The sequence below is a fragment of the Diadema antillarum genome, unplaced genomic scaffold (genome assembly GCF_040938485.1).
Source record: "Diadema antillarum isolate AM-2024a unplaced genomic scaffold, OU_Dant_1.0 seq00000807_RagTag, whole genome shotgun sequence".
NCBI classification, from domain to species: Eukaryota; Metazoa; Echinodermata; class Echinoidea; order Diadematoida; family Diadematidae; genus Diadema; species Diadema antillarum.
The window spans coordinates 292,031-310,911 of NW_027271688.1; the positions used below are offsets into that span (position 1 = coordinate 292,031).

The window sequence follows — 18,881 nt, forward strand, 5'->3', positions numbered from 1 at the left end:
TATAAAGGTGGTGGACGCTTCCCTGTTTGTAGCCGCATTAGACTTATCACTTATACCCCCATCTCACTAGATGGCGATTCCGCTACGATCATCAAAAATCGACAAAGTGCGGCGGATCATGGCCTGATCGCTTTAAATCTTCTCCATCGTATCTTGAGCGGTTCAGAAGCGCTAGGGTAGATACAAACAGAAAACAAAATTTGCGAGACGTAATAGATGAAGGCAGGAATTTGAAGACATGGATGCAAGAGAAACAACACTGCATACTATTGACATCTATTCCATCGATTCGTTCTTACCTGATACTTTTCATCAAAGTTGCTATCCTTCCCAGTCCACATGTAAAACTTCAATCCTGTGTCGAGGATGAAGACATCGCCAGAGGACAAATACTTCCTCTTCACTTTATCGTACTGAAAAGTAAGTGACCCCAAAAGAGAAAGACACGGCTTGACATGCACTGTAGCAATAATCACAAATCACATATTCAAACATCATTGCTGCTATGAGCACCAGTACCACAAATAACAGTGGTAGATTGGGGGGGGGGGGGGGGGGGGTACTGGACGTGCACCCCCCTTTGATTTTTTTTTTCTTCAAATTACGCTGTGGGCATATCCAAGCAATCTGAAGAAAAATACTTGAAATATTAGTGTAAAACATACAGCACATATTTAGATATTCTTCTAGACATAAAAGTGATGATCAGGATACTATGAATCAACACAAGTCAACATGTGTTTGCACTTCATAGTTCCTTTAAACTTCTGTGACTATTTTTTGCCACATCCACTTTTGCTGAAACATCTGCAGCTACTTTTTCATCAGATTTTCCTCTAAACTTTGTAGTTCTTTGAGGAGCAAAATGAAGGTGGTGCGGATGCAAACACATAACGTTTTCAGTATGTTTCTGCAAGATTTTTTTTTTAATGTTCCATACGTCTTCATCTAAAACGGACATTTTTAAAACATATGGGCCATTCTCAGATTAAGTGTTCAATTCCATGTGACTAAAACCGAAAAATCAACCACAAAGTAATACATTCAAAGATGTGTTTTCGGAAACTTCAAAACCAGTCAAATACGAAACAAAAAGTGGAACATTCTAAATGATGGCCATTCATTGAGTAAAAATGAATTGAAATAGAGCATCATATATGATTTTTTATCACCAATCAGATACGTTACCACAAATTTACATGTTGTAATGGACTCCTAACTCTGAATCAAATTTATTGTTTTGATCCAATTTCTGTTCAGGAAAAGACATCTGTCCCCCTAAAGATATTGGGGTTTTTCAAGAGGTAAAGATGTTGTCATCCCTTTGGAATTGGTAGAAATTATTTCTGTGTGGTAGGTTGAAATATGCTTTTTGCTGAAATGAAATATAACCTTAAGATTCACTTTGTATTTTTAGCAAATTTCGCTTACAAATAAAGTTTCGAATCCCACAAATCATGCAAAGGGAACGATCCGATCTGGAATTTCCACAGGAAACAAATATGAATTGCTTTCCTGGGGAAATAACTATTGAAAAACATCGAATCACCTTTGGTAACGTATCTGGTAAAATATAAGTAATGATTTTAGTTGTGTATGAATTAATAAATATCACCTGTTTAATTATTTACCTCATGAATTGATGTAAAAATGAATGATGTAAGCCCAAATTAACAATTTTAAACATTGTACGTAATATTTAAACTATGAAATGTAGTGGAAAAGAGCCCTAAATGTGAAAGCTGAGTTCTTCATTCACAGAATATTCTCATCTTACGTCTGAATGTATTTATCCATCTGACTATAAATATTCATTAAGTTTTGATGGATAATGCAAACAAGGTTTAAAAAATATATTTTTGCAGGCACTTAGAAGGAAGTAGGTACAGTCTCTATGAACTCGATATGCTAAACAGTTGTTTGACCTATGGTAACGTATTTGGCTCATCCCTTTTAATGAAAATGAATAAATAATTGTTCAACTTATCAATGAATCTTGAGTTGTTCTTCATATGTTGAAAAACACTAGAATAAATATGCAACAGAACACTGAAACTTTTCTCGGAAGCGTTTCATAAACTACTTTTTACTCTTTTAAAGTTTGGTAACGTATCTGGCGTACCGTAAATGAATCTGTCGGTGAAGTTACAGAGCAATTTATACTGAATATTCTTCATTTGAACATAACTTTAATTTTTTATGGAAGCGTCATTCTATGCAGAATTGTTTTATGAACACTTTGTTTTACATAACATTATTTGTCACTGTGGGTGCCCTGAATTATACGTAACGTATCTGCTAAATCCGAAAAGCAAAAAACTGATATGCTGAATCTTAGCTTCGTCTTGTAAAATAAACGTTCAAAGTTGTTGCATAGAATATGAAAGTGGTTGGGTTTTATAGAATAGAACTTTGGAGTTTATGAGCACACAACGATTTGTTTGTAAAAACATTTACAATTTCTTTTCAGCATTTTGATTATGTGGTAACGTATCTGTCGGAAAACTTGGCATTAAGTGGTGAGACACTGACGCTCAAAGAAAAATCATGTGGAAGTGTTGCTCTTTTTCACCTCTCTGTCCTTTTGGTGTAAGAATATAATCCTGAGGTCCAACAAAACGAAGCATGTAATGTGTAGGGATGAATTTTGACCAGATTTGATCCCCAGAAAGCACAAGACCAAAGAGCAAAATTCGGTCACGTATCTGGGGTAACGTATCTGTGGTAACGTATATGGTCGATCATATTATTATGAGAGCGATATCTACCAAATATTTCTCACTTGTACTAAACTTTAATGTTGAATCGATGCGTCATTCCGAGGAGTAATGTATAATATACAATTTGTCTGACATTGCAATATCTGTCGCAGTGGGTGGCGTGAAAAGTATGTAACGTATCTGCCCAAATAAAAGTGTAGAAAACCGATATTTCAAACATTGTACCGTATTCTCAATAAAGAGCTGTTGCACAAAAAATCTAAGTACTTGCAGTGTATGAAGTATATCCTCAGGGTTTCATATACACAGGGTCATTGCATAGTCTTGTTATTTTCGCAATGCTGTAACACTAAAGAAACTGGTAACGTATCTGGCGGTGAATTTGGCGACAGGTTTCAAAAGGCTATAAAAAAAGAAGTCAATAAAAATTTTGGAACTTTTTGAGTATTGTGATTAGCACATATGATATGCTCATCGTCCATGAAAATGATATTTGGAAAGTGTGTTTGTGGACGGAGAGGAGCAATAAAACATAATTCTGAAATAGCCGGCGACACTGCGTTTTGGGGGTCTTAACGAAGTTTAACAGCAAAATTTTATACAAAAAGGCAGACAACCGCATTTGATCGTGTTTATTTTTAACAAATAAAGTCCTCGTGATATATTATAAACATTTAAATAGTATCTAATAGGTTTCAGGGAACCGCAAACTGTCATGGAATGTCGGCGACACCAAAATTCCGTATTTGAACGCTTTTACTGAGAATGGGCCATATATAACATCAAAGTTTGGACTCAGCACTTACCGCAAAGCACAGATTTTTTGGAAAATGTTTTAAAAATGTCAATGGACGGTGTTATTATGTCTGCCTACCGTCTTCATCATTTACAAACATCAACAAAACATTTGAATTAGGTCTGTTACCTCTTCATCTTAAATAAACATTAAAAAAAACATTTTTATTCTATGAGATCCACTATTTCTCCTATTGGTTTCTATATCATGAATATTCATGCATTTTTATGAATATTCAAGTAAGAAAATCTCAAATTTGAAAACTAATGGAAATAGATAAAAGACATTAAAATCTTAACTATTTATGCTAGGTTCCATCTTTTTGAGTGCATTAAAATTGTACTCCCGTTAGGGCCTATTGTTCAGTTAGTCACAATTTCAAATTGTATTCAATAGGAAGAGGCATTTTCATATTTTGATAGGACTAATTAAGGTGTGTGTGATTTAATTTTAGTAACCACGTCTTCATGCATTACATTTTTGCCCGCATATAAAAGAATGTGAAACATCATCTAGGAAAATAGGTATAAATGGTATAGCAAGTATATATCGGTGGTAGGACATTAGTATGTGCCCAATACAATCCCTAGTTTATATAAAATTATAGATATTCCTGAAAAGTTCTAACATGTTTTTGAACAATTTCTAAAAGTTTTTAAAACATTTGTAATACACATTAGATGTTCTTTAAAAGTTTTCTGGATGTTCTAGATGGACATGAAAGGTTTTCTAATCATTCTGGAAAGGGTCATGAGACTTTGTTTTTGGTAATCTCAATTTTTTTTTTAAAGTTTTAGACAGTTTTTAAGAGGTTTTCTGGACATCCGCAGAACATCCACAGAACATTTAAAATATTCTTAAAAGGTTTTCTGATGTCTATAATGTCCAAAAGGTTTTCAGCAAGTCCTTACAAAATTTTGAAAGTTTTTTACTTTTTTTTTCAATGATTAAAAAAAAATTAATGTCCATTTGAAACATTTTAAATACATCAAAAACCTTCCACAAAAAGACATTCTGAAAACATTTTGAAAAAACATCCACATAACAAACTTGGAATAAGAATGTTCAGAAAATGTCCAATAAGGCTAGCTGGGCTTGCACCTAGGTGTCTGGACATCCTAGTACTAGAGGAAAAGAGCTTTTTGTCTCTGGTCACAAGGGTTAATCGATATCCAGACCATGCCGGACAACATGTCTTCCCTCACCTGTTTAACCTCCAGGCGGGCACTCCTGCCCTTGCCTTGCTTACTGCAGTGGAAGAGACGGGTCTTGTATTCCTCTGGTTTCACATGCCTGAATCCACTCTCTGCTCCTCCCGACATGTACCTGTAGTACGTGGACGGGAGAAACCAATCATTAGCATGACCAAAAGTCCAGTCTTCAGGCATCTTCTGAAGTTTTGACCGTAATGATAATAATAATAATAATGACAATATAATACATGGCATTGCCTTTACAATGAATGTGTTCATCATGAAGTTTCATTGTAGAGAAGTAGAAACTACTGTATATGCTGTTATTTTCGCGTACAGATATTTACAGGAATGAGGAAATCATACGAGGTCAATTTGCTAGATGTAGTTTTCGCGAACAGACACCGACGCTAACATAAATGCACTATTACACTAGCGAATAAAAACATTTCAGTGTGTTGTTAAATTGGCGATCAACTGTGTTTTGCGAAATTCACATAAATTAAACCCTCACGAAAATAACAACTTCTCCTTCTTCCTATTGAACTCACATAGTTATGACTTTTTTTTTGTTTCCATGTTATAAAGCTATTAAAGATGATGACCTATAATCCAATGGCACGATGGGCTGACCATCTACTCACACAATGCTCTTGAAGTAGCTCTTGAAGAGGGAGGACTCATTTTCCATGACTTCCCTGTGCTGGACTGGCTTGTCATCCAGAAACGTGTCCAGTTCCACCGTTTTGTATGCTGCCGTACCATACTCGTCCTGACGAGACACAAGCAAGGAAGAACAATAAAAAAACAAATGCTTCCAGTCTGTCAAATATTTCATTGTCTCTTCTTTTCTCTCCAGTACTACTGTTTTGATAACATACTTCATTAACATTTCAGCTTACTTCAAATTTTTACTTCTACCTCTCTCTCACTTTGTGCGCATTTTACTTTCTCTCCTGATACCAGATTAATAGAACTGACAAATGAATGCAAAAATTAGTCACTAAAACTTTATTTCAATTGTTATGTAAACTAAACCTTCTTCCAAAAATCACTTAAAAAAACAATATTTCACAGAGTTTCTTCATTTTTTTTTTGTGTGTCCTGTTTCTTTCATAAAAAATTGCGTTTTCACTACATGCCAGAAATGATTACTGCAAATAATGAAATAAACTAGAAATGTCGCTATGGCGACTGGTATGCCTCCGCCATAATGCATGATTCTCCTAATAGGTACAGATAGTACATGTGGACAATGTGTGATTACATTTTCACAAAAGTAGCAAAATATTAAAACGACAAGTTTGTCACAAATGTGTTAAATGTTCACCTTCCTTGACCTAGGTTTAATTGGATGAATATTTGGGACTTTGACTTGACTTTGACCCATTCATATGTTTATGCATTGAGTTATTTTCAAGGTACGGAGAAAAGTGCAATTTCTGTATTGAATAGTAAATTGTTACCATTTTCATCTGGCCTTTGACCCTAAAATTTATAAAATAATCACTGTCAGGCAGAACATGCATAAATATGTAGTATGTTTCAAGATAACTTGAGCCACTTCCGAGATATGGAGGAAAAGCTTAGTTCAGCACTTTCACTTCATCTTTGACCTTTTGACCTTTGAGGCAAAAAAAAAAAAAAAAAACTCTCCAAAGAATCTCTATTAGGTTATGCATGCATACACCAAGTGTAAAAAATATAATAATCCTGCCAGCATTGCATAAACATGACGGAAATGGTAAAATTTTGAAGTGTTTCCCTTGACCTTTGACCCCTGACCTTTGACCCCATGAACCCTAAATTTTCTAGATAATCACTGCCAGTCAGTACATGTATATATACTATGTTCCATGAAGATACCTTGAACAATTTCCCAGGTAGAGAGAAAAAAGGTGAAATTTTAATATTTTTACTTGACCTTTTGACCTTTGACCTCATCACCCAAACTTTCACCAGAGAATCTTAATTGGGTAATACATCTATACACTAAGTTTCAAGAAAATATCTTCAGGCATTGCATAGATATGGTGGAAATAGTGAAATTTTATGCATTTGACCTTGACCTTTTGACCTTTGACCTTGAGCATGTGCACCAAAAAGTTGATAGGCACAACTTCACCCCCTAATACACATACATGCCAAGTTTCATTAGGATACCTCAAAAGGTTTTTATAGTTACCCTGTCCACAAAATTTATTACGGACGGACGGAAGGACGGAAGGACGGACGGACGCTACGACGGACGGACGGACGGACGGACGGACGGACGGACGGACGGACGGACGGACAGACGGACGGACGGACGGACGGACGGACAACCCGAAAACATAATGCCTCCGGCACCACTTCGTGGCGGAGGCATAAAAATACATGCACACAAAAAAAAGACAAAGGACATTTGATACACTTAATTTGAAACAATGTTATGCAAATGAGCCTGCATAATGAGAAAACAATGACATTTGAATATTCAAATGAAGTACAACTTTGTTGTCATTGAAAAGCTGTATGTCTGCTTGTTTCCCCCGGGGTCATGCCAGTTGAACGTGATATAGAGCTTTCCATTACTCCAGCGAGATAATTCCTCCCCCACATTTGCGAGGTAATGTCAAAACATAACATCACATTTTTAGCTACAAATAATCATCTCAGCTAACGAGGAAAACATTGCTGTAATACCAAGGTTCAAATCAATAAATTCTTGTGTTGTGTTGTTTTCATAGCAACTGATTGACAAATTGCCATTCATTGACATACAGTGTAAGTATCGATCATTCAGTGTTTTAGTAGTAGCCTTGAAAGAACATTATGGGCTTACTGTAAAGCAAGAATGTTCCTGACATGAAATTTTCATGAATTGGAGCTGACGGCCTTTTACGCAGCATGAAATTTTTGCCAATTGTCACTTGCATCCAATGCAATAGAATGTATACAAGAACTTTCACATGCATTTTAATTTTGCAAATCTTGGCTCTTGCAATATTCACAAAATTACAAGAGGCCAGAGTGTCTAGTCGCACTCACTTGAGTACTGCATATTTGGAAATGAGTGAATTCTTGTGTTACTGGTACATAAGGTTATGTACATTCACTTACACCCTCTCAAGCCCTCTGTCACAGAATGCCATTGATATTGCACACAAGCAGGTCTGAAATGACAGTGACATGATTTTTGTTTTTTCAACCTTACACATGAAAGAAGAAAATGGCAAGTACCTGTGTGGAGTCTTTGCCAATCCAGAAGTGCACATCATAGTTCAGTTCCTCAGAATCTGCCTCTTTCTGTTGCCAGGAAAAAAGAAAGAAAGAAGAGAGATACACAGAATGAAAAGAATGCATCGGAAGAGCCCCCACAATGTCTGCTGTTATGGCAACCCACCTGCGCTGCTTTTGGATATCGTCTGAAGGGCTGCCTTGATTTACTAATGTCAGTATCTGTTTTTGCCTGGCCATGGCAGTAAAGAACATTTGAGAAATGCACAAGCTGAATAATTTGACTTGTCACTTTGGTACCACTTGGAACATATGGGATAGACAGCTGAACAAAAATATACATAAATTCCAGGACAAAATACAGTGTAAAATATACTCTGAAGATTGTACATTTTATATAACATGGTCATTGATAGCTTTGGGTTTACACAAAGTAGAAGGGTGATGATCATTTAAGCCTGCATTTCTCAACCACTGGGCCGTGAAGCTCTCAAACGTGTGGGCCGTGAAGCTCTCATACGTGTGGGCCACAATGCCGGCCAAAAATAAAATTTGAAAATTCGCATTTTACCTAAATGGGCCTCAAGATAAAATCTGTAGGAGCCAAATGGGGCCTTGAATTAAAGAAAAGTTGAATATAATATCTCGGATTTAAGCTATGTATCATCTGTTATGCAATATCATTAATGAGGTATTAACAAAAGCTTGTATCTCAAATTTTGCTGAAAATCAACTGTCAGATAATCAGTCAGGTGATGTTTTGTCCAAATCCTAGCTGTCTTACCACAACAGTGAAGTCACCACTTTATGTCAAAGGAAAAGTGATCCCATTTGTTACAGTGCTTTGGCTGCCATATTTTTTCGCTCTTCTAAACATTTTACATATTTGAGATACATGGTTTTGTTGCCCAAACAGCAATATGTTTTCTACTTCAAAGAAAAACAGGAATCATGAGAACATCAATATCAATATCAATATAATGAGCAGTGGCATATCCAGAGGAGGGCGCCCCAGGCCCCCTATTTTCGCCTGACTTTTTTTAATGAACATTTTCAAAGGATTGGTACAACGTAGTCGTTTCCTCACCACTGGTGCCCCCCCCCCCCCCCCCCCACCCATTTCAAAATCCTGGATCCGCTCCAGATGAGATGAGTATCAAAGAGGAGCAGAGAGAGGCGGATAGAGTAGCAGTCTTACGTAGGTGTTGAGAATGATGTAGGAGTCTCCTTCAAAGAAGTTGCCGTACTCCTCCTTGTTCCAGTGGGTCACCTGGAACTTGACAATCCTCCAGATCTGCAGACCGGGCTGCTGACCGGCTCCCTGCCAGGCCGGCTCCGACTCTGCCGATTCTTTCTTCACCTGGAGATGGGAAGGGTGCAGGAAGAGCCCTTGTTTTGCTTTATTGTCTCTCAATGATATTATCATTACTATCCATTCAATCAACTGCATTTTTTTTTGCTATATACATATATATCACAATATTTATCATTAGATTCAGTCTGTATTTTAATTCAACTTCTCTACTCTGCATCAATGCAATTAGAAATGTCAATAGTAAGTGCTGTAGAATTGTTATTATCATTATTATTAACCCCATCACCACCACCACTACCATTGTCATCATTATCATCATCATCATCATCATCATCACTGTGATTATCATCTTTAGAACGGTCTAATTGACCTAGGGTAGCCTGATTAATGTCGTCGCTACTTTTTCTGAGAGCTACCAAGACGCTGCAGGGAACAGCTGCAGACATTAAACAGAAGTGGAGATAACTGGCCATCTTAGCAGCAACGTGACTGACTTTCTGCCACTCGCATTCAATATAAATGAAATTTGAGATCTGACACACAATCACAGGTTTCTGGAGCAGAGTATACTGCATATGATGATCGCAGCAAGAATTCTGGGAAGCAAGATTATGACACTCCTTACTTGGATTAGACAGAATCAGGACAGGCTTGCCAGAAGGGCTACTAACCTGTTTCTCTGTGTCGGATCCAAAGAGGGCGAGATTTGAATCCTGCCAGTCGTATTCCTTGGCTTTCTGCATCTTAAGTCTGGCTTATACACACTGTAAAACTCTTCTGCAGGAGAGACATAAACATATGGAGGAAAAATAAACAAATTAGATGAGGATTTTTTCACTAGAATCAGAAAAAAAAATGTTATCATATGAGCATTGATCAAGGGGTGAGTGTAACTGGTAACTGACAATTTCTTGTGGCAAGATTTTCAACTAATCATCAAAAACAGAATGCAAAGATGGTACTCATAAAATGCCCTTTACCTGACATATTCTTTATAATTTTAAAGCTTTTTTAGAAACATGTCATCATTCTGAACATTTAGATATTGTTTTTCTTTTCACCAACAAACCAAACGGGTTACAAACTACAAAAACATTACATGATTTTTTTTTCTTGATGATGTAAACATTGAAGAGTTTCTCCGGCAAACATTTCACAATGACATCATTTTTCGGGTATACATGTTGCCCTGTACTTTTGTGTGTAACTTGATGGTTGGTGCACGCCCATTGGTCTTGGTCTGCGTACTACTGCATGCATCACGCTGGGGGGAAACAAGGATCAAAGGGTGACCGCTGCAGGTTTGCCATGACTTTGTGATTGTCATGGAAACAGACCAAACAACTTCCCCGAGTGTTGCGAAAAGCACACTCTACAGGCCTTAGTATTGGGCAATCTAATGAGAGGTTTCAGGATGTGTATCTGCATGTAATGGTTCCTGTGCACCGAAACAGCATGCCTGATATGATTTGAAAACCAGGGACTTACTAGTATCAAGGGACAACAAATTGAAACAAAAAAAAAAATAAAAAATAAAAAATAATTACAAACTATTCAAAGAATAAATATAAGACATAAAATTGACCGATATGCTGGGGGCCACCTCATCCACATTTACAATAGAATTTATTCAGGGATTTTTTTTTTCATTTTGCTTTTTAAAGACTTTCAACTTTTCTGCTACGTCTAAATCGGCAGCCATGATCATCCTAGAAGATTTGATCTTTCATACAAGGCTCAACGGTACGCACTCGCAGGAAAGGAAAGAGGAGTGTGACGTACAAGAAGCAGCGAGATCTTTTCTCCACACTCCTGAAGATCGCCATGGTTACCACTATCCCCTCTCTCTCTCTAGCTCATAGCAATTAAGTTGTAATACACGTCATATTTGATCTGCACCGAGGTGACATTTTGAGGGGAAATGAACATAACAAGGTTCTATAAAGGTTGAATTTGTGGGGAAAATATCTCTAGAGGCGACGTTTGTGACATATACAGGCCTGTGAGGTAACTTTTTGTACACCTACTTTTTGATACTGTGTGCAAATATGTGCTTTGCAAAGATAACAGTTGCATCCAATGATTCTATGAAAAGTGCCGACAAACTCTGTAGATGTCTAATAAACCTTTGATACATTCAGGTTGTACAGTTTCATAAAGGTGTTCACAAGATATATTGAAACAGTTAAACACTGCTACACAAGTGCCTTCTTACACGCAACAATGGAATATAATATTCAACAGTACTTATTCATTTTAGCAATAATGCCATTTTTGTACAATTTCACAGATTATCTTCAACTTTTGATATTCTTACTCTCCCATGGGGTCACTGCTTTTCAACACACCCATGATTCATTTGTTTTAAAAGTTTGAGTCAATATTTCTCAAGAAAATTTGTACCATGACATACTTCAATAATAACTGAGGCAACCCTCACTGAAACAATAACCACTGATGCATACATATCACGCAAACATACAAAATGCTGCAGCTTGGGTTTGGTACACGGCTAGCAGTTGAATGCCTATAAGCACACAAGCCTGTTTGAAGGTTAGTGATAATATTTTGAGGCAGATGGTTCCCTTTAATCAAGAATCCCTTTGGCTGTATTGATTTTCCAGATCTATTCAAGGCAGGCCTTGGAGCAGAAATTCATTATTGACAATGATAGTATAAGGGATCAAAGAAGGCTGTGATACAGTGGCATATTGATAGACTGCTGGATGGAGAGATAGAGGGAAGGAGAGGGAGAGAAGAGAGTATATATCAACCTTAACGTTCTGCATGACTGTTTCACCAAAGCAGCCTGATTCTGGTCCTCTGCATCAGAGAGCAGAGGCTGGTTGACCTGTTGAGGATGGGCTGATTGTGCTATAACACACATTTCCCACAGACACTTGCCCGAGTATACTCGGGACTCGTTCTCAACGGGTTAAAATATGCAACCTTTGAATCGTCCGATTATTTTCCCTGTCAAGCAATTTGCACAGTAGTGAACCTCCCTCTGAATCAACGATACTGTAAGTAATACTGAACTGAGAAGAATTCTCTCATGCAAATGAAACTTTTACATACATTTGTATCTACATACATGTACTCCATCCAAACTTTTACAGCTCTTCTGAGATACCCACAGATATGTATGTGGTCCTGTCCATCATCAATTAAAAAAAAATCAATACAAACTCAGAGATCTTTTAATTGACCTAAAGTAGCCTTCAAATCAAAATAAGAACACACCATGACCAAACGACTGTAGTGTATATAAAGTTAATGTTTCTCCCTCAAAATCTTCAACAATACAATGAATGAAGGCGTCCATTTGGGGGGGCCACGAAAGCTCAAATCCAATATGCTATCCACCTTGAGTTAATGCAACATCAAAAGGCATAAGGACATTCATAGAATTGATGGCTAAGACTATATTTGATTACTTCCCAGGGCAGTATATATGAATAACATTCAGTGATTATGCAGGCTTTCAAGCGGGATAATGTAAAAAAGTAGGAATAAAGTAGGAACAGAATCTCTAAGAAAGTAGGAAAAAAGTAGGACATGAGAGGGAAAAAGTAGGACATTTGAGAAAAAAAGTAGGAATAAATCAGGACATGTGCAGGCAATTTGGAGTAGTTTTCGTCGAGACTCACCAGAACCCTTGATGTTACATGTAAATCTGAATTTGTACTCACAACCCTGCTGCCTCAGCCTCACTTTTGCTCCTGGGAGAGCCTGAAAAATACAACAAAGGCAGACATTCCTTAGAACAATGTCAGGAAACAAACAGAAATGCATGTTCAATCGTACAGGCAATATGAATCTGCATAGAAAAGACATCATTCTGTGATTGACATGAACACCTACCATTGTGACCCTGCATAGCAACACCAACAAAAGTCGCTCGACATGGATTTTTAGTTAAGGGAAGATTCTAAAAGAGCAAACTTTAAGCTTAAAAATGATGTATAACTCGATATAAATGGACTCTCCTAACCTATCCTAATATTGGAATGAAGCACACACTCTGGAAAATGTGAACTGAGTAAAGGGGCTCTGAAGTATAGCGTCTATTCAAGCGCTTAATCTTCATTAAGCAGTGCTAGCTCTGCAATGAATGGAACAAATACTTAGTAACAGGATGTTAACCGATGGAGCAGCAACAATGAAGAGATTAACAGATTAAGCTTTGCATGCTTTATTAACACATTCTGTAGATGATCAATGCCAACTTTCAGAGCAGTAGCATCATCCTTCCTAAAGTTATTGCAGTTGAAAGTTAAGAGTATGGACAGTTTTTTTTTTAAAGAAATGAAAAGAGGCCTCTATGAGAAACACCTAATCACACTATTCTACCAAAAAAGTGTTCCAGAAAAAGATTGCTAAAAACACAATTTCCTTTTTGTTTTATGATCCTAAACTTTAGTATAATATAGATGAAGACTTGCTCTTTCAGAAAATATGAAAAACTCGAGATTGGCTGGGTTGGCCCATATCACCTATTTTCAGTCCTAACACAAAATCAGTGTGTAAGACTTATTGTTGGTTTTGTGATGCACGGTCACATAATCTTATCATGCCACAAAATATGTCATAAACATTCCATGATGTGTAAGTTATACACTAATGCCAAAGGTATGTTGTATACTTCCATAATTAAAAGATGGCATCTTTTATCTACAGTTATTTGAATGTTTTGAAGTTGTGAAGACATATGCTTCATTTCAAAATGTGAAAAAGAGTGGAGATAAGGATATTTGACAAAATCAATTAAAAAAAAAGATGACACTTTTATCTCCATTCATTTAAAGTTGTAAAGATATGTTTCACTTCAAAGTGTGAAGAAGACTGGAAATAAGGATGTTTGACAAAGCTATTCAAGTAATGCTCAAGACTACTATGCTTTCAAGTTCCAGCTGAATGACCATGAGATAAGCAATAGATTAACTTTCCAAGAGACCTTCAATTTCAAATCCATGTAAGCATGTAACATGTGTTCAAACATTTTAAAATAACAGGAGAATTTAAACTACTTATATGTAGCAGTCAGTATTAGTCTCTGAGAGCATGTGTTATCATAATTTCTGGCAAGACATGCATGAAGAATGGATTGTCTCATGACAGTGAGGCCTTACAAAGTGAAATTAATACCTACCAATGCATTAACATCCCTATTTTGCCAATCCTGGCCCACTACAAATCTACACACTCAAATACTGTGAGTTCATGGCACAGTGTCCACCACTGAATTTCCAGAGATATCATCTTGGTATTATCATATGATATAGATGGAAGCATATTAAAGGCAAGCTCAATTTGAAACACTTTAACCGATAGGACACGAAACATCCAAAGAGAGAGACAGAAAAAAAATCAAATACTTTACATTTCAGTATCAATCAGGGAAATGTAGTACTGTCACATGTAGAGTAACAGAAGACTAAATATAACCAAATTACTCCACTTTATAAAAGTGAGGAGTATATATGCATATCTGCTTTTTGTTTCTTATTGTCTGTAGTCTTACTGACTTTATAGGTAGCAAACATGACTATTTTTGATAATTTTCTGTAGATAACGAATATAAATCAGTTTTCATTTCTTTGGTGTTCTGTAGATGATAAATTCCATGTATTCTTGAATGAACTTACATTTGTTAATCTAGAAAGAATGGTAGAAACTTATCATTCTGTACTTTCCAATGATTTCTTACTGTTTGCAATTTCTGCCAAATTCACCGCGGATAGTTAATAATTTTTTACATTCAACTTCTTTTCAGCTCATCATGACCCTTTTTGTTGAATATTCATACAGCTGTTTGATCTTTTTAGGAAGTTTCTCCATTTTGCAATATCATTCCAGGCACTTTTAAGCTCATTCAATATTCTTGAAATCAAATTTCTTCATATAATTTTGAGAATATCATATCCTTCAGCCTTTGAAATTTTACAAGGTTGAGGTTCTGCTTTTCATTCTCCAGATATTTTGCTGGCTCAGTATTTCAGCTTGTCAATTTTATAAACTACTCTTTACAAAATCTGGGGAATAAACAGTGACTGTCATTATCATTTAAGTCCTCGCCAGCTTCTCTGATTTCTCAGAAAATTCCAAAATTAACAAACTGTTTTGGTCATTTAAGCAAATACACAATAGATGATCTGTATATTTACCATGCAGTTCTCATCCCCCCTTAAATAGAGTGTATTTGTGTCCTTTCAATTTTGATATTCTCCACTGTTCTTTTGGTTTTCACCTTCAACTTACAGCTTTGTATGTTGACACAACTGACATGTTACACATCCATCCATTCACTTTTTGTAAGAAGTTTCCTTGTCTCACATTTTACCAAGACTCTTTCACATGGTTCAATATTTTGGGTGTGTCACTTCAAACGATACATCACACTTTAATCACTTTCATTAAGGGATTTCTGTTCTACTATTTTCTTGCATCTTGTTCAAACTAGCTGGATAATAAAAAGATGTTCAGCCTTAACTAAAATTTGCAAGATCTGTGGAATAAAAAGTCGTCATGGCTTCTAATTTTTCTGCAAGTTGCTTCCTCCAAACTTAACAAACTGTTCTTGGCGGTTCAATTTAAAACATTCACACACTTGCTCTTCTTTGTGGAATTAACATTCATTAGCTTTCCTGCTTGTTTGGGTTTTTTTCAGGTATGCTTCAGATGGCTTTTCTCTCTACATATTCCTGATAGTTCTGTGTCTTCAGGAAGTGGACTTCAACGTCTCATGGTTTCAACTTCAATCAATCTTTAAACGATAGTGAAATATTGTTTTTGTGTTTGTTTTCCTTGAAGTTCCTCCATCCCCTGCTTACTTCTAAGTTCTTCGAGGTAATGTATGTCTTACCTGTGATACAATTCAACCTCTTAAACAATACTTCTAAGATGTAAAAAGCCATCAACTTTTAAGATTGTCCATAAAGAGGTTTCAGCTCTCCTATTAGTCTTTATCTTTCAAGATGGCTAAGTAATTACTGTTGTTCTCATTCCTTGTTCACAATTTGTGGGATCTGTTAAATACACATTTCTCCCTGTTTATCTGATTTGACGTCAAATTCTACTTTTAAGTGTATGGCAAGCTTACCTGGTAATTTTGAGCGATGATGAGAGCTGGTTCAGCACTGCTCCAAGTCCTAGGCTGCAATATCAGTGGTATCAATCACATAAAGATCTTCACAGGAGCAAAAGCTGAGGCTGGCAGCAGTCTTGTGGTTGATTGGACTGTGTTGTCCCTCTTTCATGTTGAAGATAGAGGCTCTCCCCATCGGTAAGAATCTGCAACTAGAGTCTACTCATCATTTCTAAATATCAATTATTCAAGTAGCCTTGCACATTTTTTATTGGCGGGTTTTTTCACCAAAAAAGTAGGAAAAAGTAGGAAAAAGTAGGATTTTGAGCAAAAAAGTAGGAAAAGTAGGACAAGCAGTAAAAAAGTAGGAAAAAGTAGGAAAAGTAGGAACACTTGAAAGCCTGTTATGTCATACTGAGATAAGCTTAGTAAAGGCTTATGGGAAGGGGGCATCTCTTGGTTAAAGCCATCACTGAAACAGTAGAGAATTAGAAACATAGAAAACCTTCTCCCATGCCACTGACCTTTTGCTGTGAAATTAAGAGGGGGAGGTAGGGGATCATAAATGGGGTGATAAGGAAGCCCTCAGGGGTGCAACTTTCTTACTCACACCAGCAACAGGCAAACAGAGGGCATCACGTTGCCATGGAAATGGCAAATGTTTGGCAGAGCGCCGCAAACAGGTACCTTATAAGGGAATTCTGGGGGCCTTGGAAAGGGGAAGTGGGCTGGCTGTGCGAGCACCCGGCCGTGCTGCTGCGGTACAGATTGGAGGACTGAAACCAGAAGTATTTATAAAGTAGGAGGATTTCAGATTGTTTTGGAAAAGGTTACTTCCCTCTCAGTCGAGTGACTAAAATAGGATCTGAACATCAGTTCAGCTAGATTTTCAGCTTACTGGCTTGATAAGGTAACAGTCTACTTTGAAAAGTATTGTAGGAATCTTGGTGGAAAAAAGATGAAAAAGCCAAAGAAGTACTCTTTCAGGAATAATGATGGACTGAAGTTGTACACCATACAATTTTTAAAATCATACTGTATTTTTTCTTTTTCCTGTTTTTCCCTATTCTTAAAAAGCACCAGGTGTTTCTAGCAATATGCTTTAGAAGAAGGGAAAATTTAAATGGCATCAAAATTAGCACAACCTCAGTGTGGGGTATGCATTCTCATGAATAGGAAAGTCATATAAATTCCTTTTATAGATGAGAACTTGGTGTGTGAACTTCTGTGTGTCCAATGTACACTGGAGAAGGACTGCTACGGCCTATGGGCCACGGCCTATGGGCTACGGCCTATGGGCCCGAAATACCCCCTCAAAAGCATCACACAACAATTTAGCCTCACATTAGATAACTTTAACGACCACTTGTTGCAGAAGATGAGCCATTACTGCAACAGTCAATAGTTCAAGAGAGCAAAGACATTTACATACATCCCATGACATTTTTCAATTCATTTCTTTTTTTCACCTTCTTTTTCTTTATAACAGCCATTACTGTGAGTTGCTAAAATAAACCACATGAATTCACTGACATCTTCATTCCTCCTGCCGCCCCCCTCCAAAAAAAAAAAAAAAGAGAAACAAACAAAACAAACAAAACATTCCAACAAAGCACAATGAAGTTTATAAGCTCCCACCTGAGCAGTGATCTGTATAGACCTATAACCCTCATGAAATCCAGTATATGGGGACACAATTGACATAAATATCATCATACTGGGGCAACTCACTGACATATGCTATGACATCACACAGAAAGACAAAATGGCAACTGAATGGCAAATGAAGAGGCTGGACTGGGTAACCAGCAGTGTTCTGTATGCAGTTATAAAATTGATATTCGATGGGACATCTGGATTCATTCACCATATGTAGACATTAATGATGGGCAGTGATGGTGCTGCAGTCAAAATATGACCCACAAGGATAGGTCATGGTCTGACCTTATGATGAAAAACTAATTCATACAACACCCTTTTTTTTTTTACAAAGAATACTGTCGCACATTGGAAGCGGAATTGTGCTACAGCAAAAGCCCAAGAATTAATGCATGGCAATACAGTCTGAGCACTATTCATATCAAAAGCTCCCTCACTTTTATAAGGAATAAAATATCTCACAAATATCAATATCAAGACTATGATGATAAATATAATGCAATATTTACTTTACCAGTAGCTCCATTCAAAATTGCTCAACCGATGATCATTGTACCCCATATACGTGCTAATCTCCCCACACCCTAAATAGAGGTACAATCATGGCAAATGGGGCTGGGCCATCGTGTTTACCTCCAAAATATGCCATATATTTCTTGCCTATTCAAACTGTAACATTCTGTCAGCCCACATTCAGGTTTACTGCATATCTACCATGCTTTGTGTACAAACAGATGATCAAAGAATATAGGTAAAAATATGAGTCTATACATCTCTATCTTTCTAGACACATATTCGTCTGCTTCATACTATCACTAAGATGGCAATTTGGCATGCGAAATTGGCAAGTGTATTTTTCATAAATGCTGGTGGCCTACTCTGTGAAAATATA

General features: G+C 36.8%; 1 protein-coding gene across 2 annotated transcripts in view; it reads right to left on the reverse strand.

Moving 5' to 3' along the window:
• The window catches only part of LOC139739550 (gelsolin-like protein 2), a 75,786-nt gene that overhangs the window by 8,527 nt on the left and 48,378 nt on the right, over nt 1-18,881 (reverse strand). Inside the window, exons 2-7 of one of the 2 annotated variants that reach the window (XM_071650153.1) lie at nt 9,915-10,020; nt 9,127-9,288; nt 7,932-7,997; nt 5,354-5,481; nt 4,722-4,842; nt 300-413 (exon numbers count right to left, since the gene is read on the reverse strand). In XM_071650153.1, coding sequence (XP_071506254.1) covers nt 300-413; nt 4,722-4,842; nt 5,354-5,481; nt 7,932-7,997; nt 9,127-9,288; nt 9,915-9,986 — 663 coding nt within the window. In that variant the 5' untranslated portion in view covers nt 9,987-10,020. Of the gene's footprint in view, nt 1-299; nt 414-4,721; nt 4,843-5,353; nt 5,482-7,931; nt 7,998-9,126; nt 9,289-9,914; nt 10,039-18,881 lie in introns of those variants that run through there. The other variant, XM_071650154.1, reaches the window with a different exon arrangement.